Raw genomic sequence first — 13367 nt, forward strand, 5'->3', positions numbered from 1 at the left:
CCTGTGCTAAGGACTGGACGCTGGGTAGATATGCAGATTTAATTTTTACCCAATCCAAAGCACTTCCTCGCTGAGATATTTAGGTCTCATATTCATACTCACTTCTCCCTGTCCCTAAATCCCATGTCTGTACTGCCAGCGATATCCAAAACAGATAGGAGGGGTCCCTGTAGTTTACATAAGCTTGTAAATGCGCATCACCTTATGTGTATCTTATCATGCCGACATCTCCTTGGCCTCAAACTCCTGTCAAAGCAGTGTAGACATTTTTGGGACTTGACGTCTGCGTCTCCTTGTCCAGTAGGAGTGGAGGTGCTGGGGAAGCTACACACGGGACTTGTGTTGTTCTGATTGAGCCCTGAGGACAAGTGTCAGGAATCAGGCCTAATTAATAGTGGCAAAGACTTTACAGTGCTACCTTACAAAGGAAGTGCACTCCCACCAGCTCTCATTTACAGCACCACACTGGCCATAATGCAATTTGTAGTGGGTCCAATTTTCTTCTTTCTCCAGGCAAACATTTTCTTCAGTTCCCCCCTGAAGCTGTCATGGAGCCAGGCATAGAGGAAGGCATTGGTACAAGCAGACATCATTGCAAACCAGTGGCACAGCAGCTGGATGAAATTGAAGTACTGCTTGTCAATCAAGCTGATGTCTATGTCCTTTATCATGTTGAAGATGTGCAGAGGCAGCCAACAGACTCCAAAAGCTGCCACCACCAAGACTAGCAAGCGAAAAGTCTTTCTCCTCCTTGCTCGATCCCACTCAGCTTGGCCCTGGGTGACGTTGCCTGGGACGACACGGTTTTTCAGCTTAACTGAGATTCTCAGGTAGGACAGGGAGATGACAGCCAAAGGCAGTACGTAGGTGATGATGAGAGTGCTGTAGGCGTAAGCTAAGCGATCTCTTTTCATGTGGAACCAAAACTCCTCGCAGATGGAGAAGTCCAGTTCTGGGAACTCCGCGTGGTAAGTGTGCACCAAGGCTGGGGCAGCCAAGGTACAGCTCAGCAGCCAAATAGCAGCCAGGATATAAGCACAAATAGGGATTGTGAGCCTCCTGCGGAATGGGTACACCATGGCACAGTACCTATCCACAGCTATGACAGTCAAGGTAAAGACAGACACAAACACAGTGACGGGTTGCATCAGGAAAACAAAGTAGCACATGAAACGCCCGTACACCCATCCTCTGGGCTCAAAGGCATACGCGAGTGTCAGGGGTACGCAGGTTGCACACATGAGCATGTCTGAGAAAGCCAGATTGCCTACCAGGAAGTTGGTGACGTTGTGCATTTTTTTTGTCTTGCAGATAACATAAATGAGCAGGTAATTCCCAATGACACCAATAAAAACCACTAGTGAGTAGCAGGGGATGATGAGTGGCTTGAAGGTCTGAACAAACTGGAGCCCTGAGAATAAATTGCTGGCATTGCTATGAATCGCAGAGAGGAAGCTTTGGGAGGTTAAATTGTCCGAATTCATCATTTCCCTCTTTTTGTCGTCTGCCGACAGCTGAGTGAAGTAGTTACCACTGCACTACTCCTGCACTCAATCAGCGTGGATAATGAATGGATTACTGGCTGTCCAGAGGTTACCACAAGGATAGTAAACAAGCATCCGTAAAAGCAAAAGGTGAAGTTGTAATCCTCGAGAGGCAGCTTGCAGCAATTCCTAAGAAAAATGAAATACAACCAATTTCCATTAATGTCCTCCTGTATTTACTATTAAATCTAGGTTCTGACAGCATGCCACTTAATAAACATTTAATGCAGTGAGTACTTACTGCTCTGGTTTTTTAATCCCATATGATTTTCCTGTAGATTCCAAGAAGTGCCCTAGATGTCTGTCTTCTGCAAATCCAGGAGCGTGTGTGTGTGTGTGTGTGTGTTAGAGAGAGAGAGAATATGTGATTGAGAAAGAGGGTGATGCGCATTTACAAGCTAAGTGGAGACCAGTGTTTTTAAACAGTCTTCACTACTAGGTCATGACAGATTTGTGTATAAGCTTTTATCCCTATTGGCTGTCCTGGGTATTACGTTGCTCTTTGCGTGTTCCTTACTGATAGTAATTAGTTCTTGAATGTCCTTTCAAAAATTCCCTTCTCCTTCCAATGCATCTATAATTGCCCCTCACAGCTAAAAATCAATTTACATTCATTAACGCTAGCCTGCACAGTATCTAATCCAAGATTCACTTTGCCACAGTCCTCAGAGTGTCCAAAAAAGCTACTTGTGAATTTGCTGCTATAACGTGGCTGTAAAATAGAATTTTAATAACATGCTGAGGCCAGATAAATGTTTATGCCACTAGAGGGACTCAGCTACGTACCCGGTGAATGAAGTTAATAATAAAAATGTGCATTTAGCATGTAGCACAAAGCACCTTATTTTATTTAAATTTATTTTCTAATAGCGGTGCAATGTTTGCTTACCCATTGTATTTTCAGTGGGGTTTACTGTGTCTTCAAAAGGAAACACATGTGAGCATCTCAAAGGGAATATTAGCATCCGAATAGCTTAGCTGTGAGGGTTCACCTGCAGTGAACTACCGCAAACTGCTGCTAACCTTGCAGCTGCCTAAAAATGTTTGGGGTATTTCTTCATTCCTGCAGTAGGTTTGTTAACCTTTTCTGTACCAGACAACAAGTGCTAACCAGTCTGTAAAATAGTCTATACTTGCTTTGTTTGATTCAGACATTAGAAAGCAAAAAATCAGGATAGGTGCTTAGAGAACACACTTTTAAGCAGATGTGCCCACCCAGCTCTTGCCTATTGCTCTAATTGTCCCTTTAACTCTCCTCCATTTCGACCACTTCTGGGACCAGGACCTCAGCTGGTGAAAAATAGCGAAACTCCACTGCATCCATTTACACCAGTCAGACGAACAAAAAAAATAAGTGGAACAGCTTAACAACTTCTGAATATTTCAGAGCAGAGAACATTGCTAGGTTTTGCAAGGCACTCAGGGGATTTAGACACAAGTTCAATGGAGAGTTTATGTCCTAATCTTTTAGACTACTCTAAGGAAATATTAACCCATTATTTTCTATGAGGCTATGGGCAGACCTATATCCATTTTTTGATTTGATGTAATTTGACGTAAACCAAAAGTTCAAATAGATTTCATTTCTGTCATAAACCTTTCCCTAATCTTATAACAAAAGCTAATCTGGTGTCGCCCTTGTTCAGACCAGAGCCATTCTCCCACAACTGCTTATGATGGATGGGCGTTTCAAACCTAGTAAGTGCTGACTCTGTACCCCTGCATTTATGATTAGATTATGCTATGGACTGGAATATGACTATAATTCCAGCCCAAGGGGAGAACAAGCATGGAGCCGCATTGCTCAGGAGTGCCATCCTTCACTTCATGGATGTAGTAACCTACCCATGACCCATATGAAAAATGGGATGTTATATCCCACTTTTGAGTCCAATCTCACCTATCTGAGCTGGATGGGACCCAAAGGAATACAGTACCTATTTATCTCTGCATACCCAAATCCAGAATAGGAGAGGGACCTGATGACAGAGGTTGCAAAGAGGCAAGGAAAAAGGGGATTCCTACTGCTTTCACCACCCCGTGCAACTGTATTATTTGGTTATAAGCAGTATACTGGAAAAGTAATTCCTAAAACCTATAAATACAATTGTTTCACTTAATGTGGGAGAAAAGTATGGTCTGATTTAAATGCTACTAAAGTAGGATTCTAGTAGGTTTTGGACATGATCTCTAATATAAGCCAAAAGACACCAAAAAAATGAACAGGGAGCATATGTAAATGGCCTTCATACTGCCCACATCCTACTGGAATTGAAAGGTTTATGCAAGGAAAGAAGCCTCACAACAATAACACTGCATACATAATAATTGAAAGTCACTTTTTTAACTAAGTAATTTTTCTATTTCATTTCCAAGACCTGCAGAATAGATCCAGTAAATATCATCATTTTATTTCTATGAGAAAAAAGTTTATACTTTGCTATGTGAGAAAAAAGAATCAAACAAAATATCACCTAAAGTAGCCTTTGAGTTCACTTTAAAGCTCGGGTCACAAAAACCTGTAAGTAGCCTTAGAGTTTCTTTTATTTCAAGCTGTACCAAGCAATCTTCCTGCATTTTCTCTTCCTGTATTTTCTCTTACCTTTAAATGTATGTTCTCCACTCCTGAAACCAGTAACTGGTACATCTTCTGTTTGAAGTCACCCACCTTATTTCTGTTGGTGATTTTCTGTTTGTTTTGGCTTCAGGCAGAAAATTTCTTCAGTTCAACTGTCCTCTACAGCCAAGACCTGGAAAGATAATATTTAATAGGGATTTGAATAGAAAAAGTATTTCAATGTTTTACCCCAAAGAAATCCCCTTTTCTCCTTTTAAAACTGCAAATATTGATTTTGTCTAGAATTTCCTAGGCTAGATGGCAAAGCCCTTCCTGAACTGAGTATAAATCTATTTCACACACAGGATCTTCTCATTAAAAGAGAAAAGGTCACAGAAACTGCATTACTGTCATTTTAGAACTGTTTTGACATTCCAAGTGTATAAGGGTATCACACATAAGAATGCTGATTAGTGTCTAATTGAAACCCTGGTCTTCCTTGAGTCGATGGAAAATGTTACATCTAGAGCCAGACCAACACTTCAACAAAACATTTCACAGCTGAGCTTTCACGATCTCCTGTGCTAACCTGTCCAACTCTGTACAGACGCTTTGAGTACAAACATTGTAAGCTGCTATGTGACTTTCAGGAAGTGGTAAAGCTCTGTAAGCACTAACGCTGTTTCTTACACGCATGTCTAATCCCTGTAGTTCCTAACTAAAACAGCATGATCCAGGAATGAGATCTGATCCTAGCAGCTATGCTCGCAGAGCTCAACGGTACTTCTTAAGCTAGTAGGCCCTCTCTTCTATTATTTAGGCTTAACAGACAAAAAGGTTTCTTCCATCATTAAAGTCTCACAGTTTCAGGTGTTAGTTTTGTATGTTCTTGGTTATTTGATAGGTGTATTTTTCTGTAAAACACAACTTCTTTTGCAGCGCAGAACTCCTTTAAAAAGTCTTTCACATTCTTCCAGGAATGTTCCGTGCAGGGCAGATCAGGCAGTTCTTGCAGAGCCTACAATAAAAAATAGATGCTTTGCCTATTTTGAATGAGTAGAACTGGGGTTTCTTTTAGTAAATTCTTCTTATGACCAGTCAGGGAACAAGGTTGTGTGTCATACTACAATTTCAAGACAGGTCAGCCTGTCCCTCCTCCTCTCATTTAATCATAGAAAAGCATGGTGTGTGCTCCTGCTATACACTGGGACATCACAGTCTCTAAACTCTAAAAACCACATTTATAACTAAAGCTTTTGTTCAGTGTGCTTGGAGTTTTTTGGTTGTTGTTGTTGTTTTTCTCAAATTCAAGGTACCAAACTTCAATAAATTCAGGATTCAGCTTAGAATAATTTGCTTCAGCTGAAGAGGAACTTAACAAGTTGAATAAAGAAGAGGCGTGAATTTTAGTGAAAACATGCTTGAGGTTGCATGCTAAATATAAAATATTTGTATTTTATATTTATAAATTCTTAGTCTGCTGAGCAAAGTGAGATGAGAAAAGTGAGCTGGTTCCTTAGATGACAAAGAACTTGTGCTAAAATAAAGATAAGAGTGTAAAAACTGAGGGAAAATACAGGTGGTTTCCTGGGTATGAAGGTGCTGGGTCACAATTACCACAACAAGGTAAAAGCCAAACATAGAAGCGAATAAACTCATACTGTCAGGAGCTAGCTAATCCCCACTGCCAAGTTCTGCAAGAACTGGCACATGGAACTGCTGGGTGAGAAGTAAGGGCTTTTCCTATCTTTATGGCATGGGAACACAACCCTGTGTCTGAAGAAAAGCAAACGGGACACCTGTCCTTAATCATAAGAATGTCAGGAGAAGGGGATGATGAGAAAGTGCAGGCCCTTTACTCTGACAGCAGTTTTTTGGTAGGTTTTAGACCAGACTTAAGGACAGAGGAAAGACAGAGAGAGGAGACAGAACAGGATACCAAAGGAAGTTTTTGTCAAATTAACCTTCCATCTCTGTGTTATTAAATTGATTTTTCTCAATGTGGGATAAGTAGTAGTTCTTCTCAGTTTGAGTTTGTGTAACACATGAGGAGTAGCATATCAGAAACCATCATCTATACCAGAGGAAATATCCTAAGAACTGTGATGTAGGCAAAGAACAGCCACATTTATGATGGAATTGGACCAGAAGACAGCAACTGTTCATGGTCCTCAAGACCATTACTTGGGACTGACCAGTCTTGGTAGCTCTTTTCATTTTACTATGCTATCACACAATGCAGGACCACACTGACTGAATTTGATAGAACCACCAAGTTTGGAACCAGAGGCAACATGCAGGTTGACTGCACAATTACACAGAGAAGCTTTGAAAACCTCAGGGAGAATGGGAGGAAGTTTGATACCATCACAGAGGAAAAACTTGTCATAAAAGACAGGATCAAGGTCACCTGACAATAAGCATTTTCACTATGACTTAGAATGGAGTAAATTCAGTTGTAGGGCTATACAAAAGAGGAGGCAACGCATTTGAAAGTGCAAAGAAAAGAAAATCTACTACTTTGTGAGAGATTCCAGGGTAAATTTGCCTCTACTTTGTTACAATTTCTGGACAATTTTTCTTGCTATAAGTGTCTATTCACCAGAGCAGAATTGCACTGTATTCTTTAAAAACACTGGGGAGGATGGTAAACTCCAGGGCAGGTAAAGATGTATTTAAGCTAAGGAACAATACTAATGAAAGAACAAATTCACCATGGGCAAATTTAGGATGGAAAGTAGAACACTTCTAAGTGGGAGGGCAACAAATTGCCCCTTGGCAGTGCTGGCTTTTGAGCAATCAATGTATTATGGGGGATAAAACACCTGTTTTTAACAGAAAGCTTGATCCATTTATCACATGCATGTGGTATGATTGCTTGCATGGTGCTTCGGCTTCAGGAGGTTCCTTTCCATCCTTCATCAAGACAGATTTAGACTTTGGACTTCGCTCACTCCTACTTGAAAATACTCCCCTATCATCTTTTTCAACAGTATTCCCATTAAAAATGTTCAAAAGATAGAATTAAAATTTATATACATGCACATCCACACACATGGTCACAGCTGAGACTAAGTCCTAAGATGTTTCTAGTGTTCTTTGTGGTTCTTTGATGGGAAGATTTGTGCACTAATGCCGGTGCAGATCAACTAAAACAGCACTTGAATATTTGCCCAATGAACTTCCACTGTTGCTGATCTTTGCACCTGTTCAGAGCAGCTGATGTACAAAGTAGGGAGAAAAGCAGGGTCAGCAGAGTTATTCCATAAAAACATTTCAGCCCCAAGGCACTCCAATCAGTATAATCACTGAGTCTTCTTCCTCTGCTCTTGCCTTCCTGCAAGGTTGTTACATAAAGACTTGATACAAGCAAACTTCATTCCCCACATCCCCACCCCCTTAAGATTTCTTTTGCCAGAGAAATCCACACAAGAGTTAATAACCAAGAAAGAAGCTGACCTGAATTTTTTAATATTAGGTTTTGGTGTAGGGGGTTTTGGGGGAGGAGGGTGGTGACCTGGGGGGGCGGATTTAAATTTATAAGCATGGGAGAAGTTAAACGCTATGATGACCCATGAGCCGTTCATGTTGAATTTGTTGATTGAACATGTGAAAGCAGAATTTTGCTGAAAAATAGGGACTGGGTGAACAAGTCTGACCATCTCCTAGTTGTCTGGGCAGACATCAATAGAATTTAAGATTTGTATTACAGACCCTTCTGTAAAACCAACACTGAAACAAAGCCTTATTGTGTTATCACCCTTACTACAGTAAGTGATAGCTGCTGTCCTCAGAGTTCCTATAGACAAGATATACAACACTAGAAAAATAAAAAACAAAAAAACTCAAACAAACAAACAAACAAACAAACTGGCTGCCCAGGGAGGTTGTGGAGTCCCCTTCTCTGGAGATTTTCAAGACCCGCCTGGATGCAGCCCTGAGGGATGTGCTTTAGGCAACCCTGCTCTAGCAGGGGAGTTGGACTAGATGATCTCTAGAGGTCCCTTCCAACTCTGAAGATTCCGTGATTCCGTGATTCCGTGAAACCCAAACGGGACAAACTTTTAGAACTATCACAGCTAGAAGTTTCCTTATGTATATATAACTATGATTTTAGGCAATAATGCTGACATATCAGCGTAAAGTGTGCTTACTTTTTTTTTTTATAGCTAAGTCAGGACTAACCTGGGAAAAGGTATGTGAATGTCTTTGATCTAAAGGTTCCTCTTACAAGGAAGGATTAAAATGTAAAAGCATGAAGGTAGGTTTGCATATCCATGAGATGGAACAGTTACCATCCCCACCAGAAAAACTGGTATTGCTCCTTTGCCCGGAAGCCCTGAAGAGATGTCAGATGTAGAGTGCAATACCAATATATGCCCAAAGCTGGAACAGAATGTGAGAATTAGCTCCCAGAAACATCTGCAGATTGAATGCTGAGTCCTGGAGAAACTTAGCATTAGAAATGTTCCCTGCAGACGTAAACAGCTAGGAGTGGGGGTCACTATATACCCCCAGGGTTCTGCATGCAATTTAGCCCTGGTGTAGAAAACATCTGCCAAGAAAACCTGACGGCTGAGGCTTGAGTCTTTGCAGCAACAGGGCAAAATGCTGCCTGACCCGTGACACTTTCCTACAACACCACGGAGAAAAAATGTCTCTCTGCAATCCCATGGTGCTGGGGTTTGAACACCTTCCAAGAGGCAAGCCCCACCAGAAGTCTCCCTCCCCGGGGCTCTTCGCCTGCCGAGAGGTGACCTGGCGCGGCGCCTGCAGCACCACGGACAGCGCCAGCAGCACCACGGACAGCGTCCGCCCCGCGCCGCCCCGCCCCGGCTCCGGGCAATCGCGGGGTCGCGGCTTCACCCGAGGATGGGCTTCTGTCCCCAGGCTGTGACAAGGCAGGTCAGCCCCTGAATGGCAAGGGCAGGACTCTCAGAAAATCCCCTTGCATCTGAGGGTTCTCGCACCACACACAAAACATACTTTGCCCACAAAAATGCTTGGTGGCAACCTGTGAAAAACGGGCAGCCCTGTGGTGATGCTGAACCCTACACCCAAAGGGGATCTCTCCCCAGGAGCTGAAGAAGGAAAAAGAATTTCCTGCTTCCTGCGTTATCGCAAAGTGCCCATCCACCCTGGTGATGGGTAAAGAGCAGAAGCAGAAGAAAGCAACAGCTACCTACTGTTCTGTAGTGATGATATTGCCATAAGTAAACTTCCTGTTTTCATGGAGCAAGGAGTTCAATTAATATTTGTCAAACAGAAAGGAAAAAAAGCCAGAGGACCAACATCATTCCAGCTGTTCTTAGTTGTTTATATGAAGTAATAAAATCCAACTTCCATTTAATTAACTATCCCACTAGCAACAATCTGCCCTGGAGCTTTGAAAGCTCTTAATACTAAAAGTTTGTCTGGAGGACTGTCATCTAGTTTGATTATAGTTTGCATAATAACATGATGTAGAGATAAGAACACTATTTGGAAAAGCATTGTTCTGCGCTCTCACACAAACTCATATTAAAAAAAAAAAAGAGGAAGAGAGATTGGACTTTAATAATCTACACCATCAGGAGAAAAAAACCCAACCAACTTCTAATGAACACTTCTGGATGTTTTCAGCACAGTTGCATTTAGACTAAGGAAGTGATATTTTAAAAAAGAAAATAAAACTGTTTATGGCCACTTTCCCCTTCAAATGTACAGATTTATGTTTGCTATCAGGACTATTCTCTCACTCTGTGTGTGTGTGTGCATAGTATCCATTTTAGCTATGATTCAACACAGGGGTTTATTCTCCTTCTTTGTCTCCATTTCTCTCCCATAGCAGAATTTGGCTGCTTGTTTTTCCCTGCTTCACAGTGTCACTCACAGCAGCCGTTGAAGGCATCTGTTGTTAGATGATCAAAATATGGAGCAGAAAAGCCTTAATGTGGAAGAAGCTAGAGGAACACAGAAGGTAAATTATCATTTCATGATGACTCCCACTGCCATGACTTACCCCCACAAACCACTTCTGGTCTTCATTCTTTCATGTTATTCTGATATACGTAGCACTGGTTATAAACGGCAATACTCCTGACTTGAGATTCTCTTTTTATGAATGTAATTTTACCGCAGATTTCAACTTTTCCCAGGTTCTCCCCTGCCCTTTAACATATTTGCTTTAGAATGCTTCTCTCTGTCTCTGTCAGCTTCTCGCCATCTTATGTAATACAAGAAGTTTGAAATCACAAAGACCATCCAACTTCCTTTACTGCAACTCCTTCTGGCTCACCTCTTCCAGCCCTTCCTTTGGATACTCTTCCACTGTTTAATGAATCTTCCCACGCAGGAATCCAGCCCCATCTGTAGAGTTCCTCAGCTCATGTTAGTCAGTCCTATTGTTCCCCATGGATACTATTCCATTACCTGATTGCTATTAGATTAACAGTTTAGTCTCCAAGTAGCTTTCCCCTAGCATTCCACTTCAAGAAGTGTTTTGTTCATTCTGTGACTGCATTTGTGATAGGAGAATTGTTTTTGTGTATCGGCTTTGTCAAGTACTTAAGCTGTAACGAAAGTCACAGTTTAGCTCTAATTTTATGAACACCCCCGTTTTCAACTGCATGCATTGATTGAACTACCATCACTTAGAAGACTTAAACATGCAATGCTTACAATAAATATCTGTGACAGAATTTATCCATTTTTCACAGACATTTTTATTCTACAGAACAAATCCGTTTCACTTTGCATGATTTCTAGAAGTCTGTTATCCACGGTCACTAGCTTCAGGGCTGGATGTGACCACCCTCTGATGATGGTGAATCATAGCAAAGGGTGGTCCCATGACTGCTTCTCTGTTGTGGTTGCACTGCTCTGAGATATGCTACTTGAGGCAGAGAAATTTGCCCTTTTTTCTTTTCTCCTTTCTAGGTGACTAATGCCAACGCTACCACCAACCCAGCCCCTAGTGTTTCATTAAAAAGTGAACTCCACTGTTTCATGAGCATTGATGTCATATTGATTAACTAAAGCACTTAACCTGGAATTTTACGCACTGTTGGCTTTGCTGAAAACTTGCAGTAACACAATGCACTGTCAAAATAACTAATGCCTCAAGTACAGTACTTTCTGGTATTATACAACACATGGCTGAAATGTGTGAGGTCTAGCATGCCCCAGATGTTTACATTTTTTACATCACTTTACATATATTTTTTTTTTTCACCGTGGCAACAGAATGATACTCTCTTATCAAGAAACTGAAATATTATGTTTCAGATGTTTCATTGCTAGGAGCAGTGAATCATGAGAACCATATCCTCATTAGAGTAAAATGAAAAAGCTCCATAGATGTGAGCTGCTATGTGCTACATAGGACTTATTTATTATTATAGCCTTATTGCTCTAGTAGTACTCTGGGTATTCAGAGAGACATGCAATCAGCATTACTTATTGAAAGAGGTAAGACCTGCCCAAACAGAAGATGATTTAATCACTGCAAACATAACAAGCCAAGAATATCACAGCATTTTATGCACAATAATGAACACATCTTTCTGACACCAAGCAAAGATAACTGTCACCTCCACACTAGGGAGGGTGAAGCTGAGGCTGGGTAATTTTTGCCCTGGAGCAGGACGGATATTGCTGGTAGAACTGACAAGCAAATCTAGATCTGCTAATATCCTACCCAGGCAAACCACCTTTCCCTATTACTATATGAAGTGTCATCACTCCAGAGGACCAAGAAGGTAAGACAAGAATTTCTAATTAACCATTATCCCCTTCCCCTGTTTCTTTTCCAACATTGTAAGCCTAGATTCAAGCAGACAAAATCAAAATACACAGCCCTGGGCAAGAAACTCCTCCAAAGCTTTTTCTGAAGATGCCCTTTTCAAAAAAGCCAGAACTCTATCCTACATCAATAATCGTTCCCATTTTTTGTTCCAGCAGGAAAAAAAAAAATGCTTTTAAACCTAGTTACAGTTTTTGTTAGCAAAAACATTACACAACATTCTGGTTAACAGAAAATGAAGAGGAAAACCCCCACGGAATTCTGACCTCACAATTAATCTCTCTGAGCACCGAAATAGTCTTTTTACAGACATGAACCCAACTCTCCTTCTTTTGAATAGATTGGAGAGAAGTGGTGCACCTCAAAAACAGAACAGAAAACATTGTTGATAGGGAGTGATTAAGTAAGATGTATATGTAGAAGTTCAGAAGAAATGGAGTTGTTGAATAATAAAATGAAATTAAATAAATAAAAAAATATTTAAGCTGTTCTTTTTTCTTTTTTTGTGTGTTTTGTTGTTCCCACTGGGCATTTAAATTGAAAAATACCCATGAGAGCTTCTAGAATATTCAGGAAAATACACCATCAAATGGTAATTTATGAAATTCTATTAAATCCTTAAATAACAGTAGCAGCTTGATGCCATATTGAATGAAGTTAAATACTTGGAGGATTTGTGGGATGACAGTCATTGACATATAGTTTTCTATGCAAGCCTATGGGTCACAAACTTCAAAACAGAGCTAAAGGGCTACTCTGCTTGTATCCAGATCACAAGCCAGAAGAAACCAAGTCCATTCCCTTTTATTCCCCAGTCTCGTTCCGGTTTACACCAACTAGCCTTACTCCACAATGGATAGGGCTCCAAGCTGAAAGAAGGCAGCAGACATTAAAGTCTCCTTTGAGGTCTGAAGACACAGAGGCCATAAACAGTGTGATGTGGGTCCCCACAGCCCCAGTCCCCTTCTAAACCACCTGTGTCAGCTTAGCCACGCTCTCAGGCTGAACAAAGACCTTCTCTCTCCTCAGGTAGCTCCATGTGAACTCCTAATAGCAGGAGGTTTGTCCCTCCCTGTGTTTCAACAGCTGGTATGGACCCGCCTGGCTGGAGATCCTCCCTGTCAGTGAAAAGAGATTCCCACATAGTTGCACCACTATGATCCAGATGTACAGAGAGGTAGCGGACCAGTAGACCAGTGACCATGCCAGCTGTTTCTACAGTGTGCAGATCGCATTTTTCCAGATAGAGTTTGTAAAATCTCTACCTTTGTTCTGGTCCATAGTGAAAATTAAAAGCTTTGAGATTATTCACAGAGCATTTTTCTCCAGTTCCCCACAAAGCAGCAGGGAAGTCAACAGCTTTAGAAATGTGTTTCAAATCTCTTCATTTGTACTCTTTGGAAAATGGAGCTACCATGAGTCTGGAGCCTGAATACCTGGGGTCTATTCCCTGATCAATGACCTTCTACGACTAAGATTCAAG

The 13367-nt window shown here is 41.2% G+C and overlaps 1 protein-coding gene across 1 annotated transcript; it reads right to left on the bottom strand.

The window, feature by feature from the left end:
• Nucleotides 1–452: 452 nt before the first annotated feature.
• Nucleotides 453–1667, bottom strand: PRLHR (prolactin releasing hormone receptor). Its single transcript, XM_054207250.1, has one exon. The coding sequence runs from the start codon at nucleotides 1485–1487 to the stop codon at nucleotides 453–455; it is 1035 nt and encodes a 344-aa protein (XP_054063225.1). The 5' UTR covers nucleotides 1488–1667.
• Between the last annotated feature and the right edge of the window lie 11700 nt (nucleotides 1668–13367).

The sequence above is a fragment of the Rissa tridactyla genome, chromosome 6 (genome assembly GCF_028500815.1).
Source record: "Rissa tridactyla isolate bRisTri1 chromosome 6, bRisTri1.patW.cur.20221130, whole genome shotgun sequence".
In the NCBI taxonomy this organism is placed as follows: domain Eukaryota; kingdom Metazoa; phylum Chordata; class Aves; order Charadriiformes; family Laridae; genus Rissa; species Rissa tridactyla.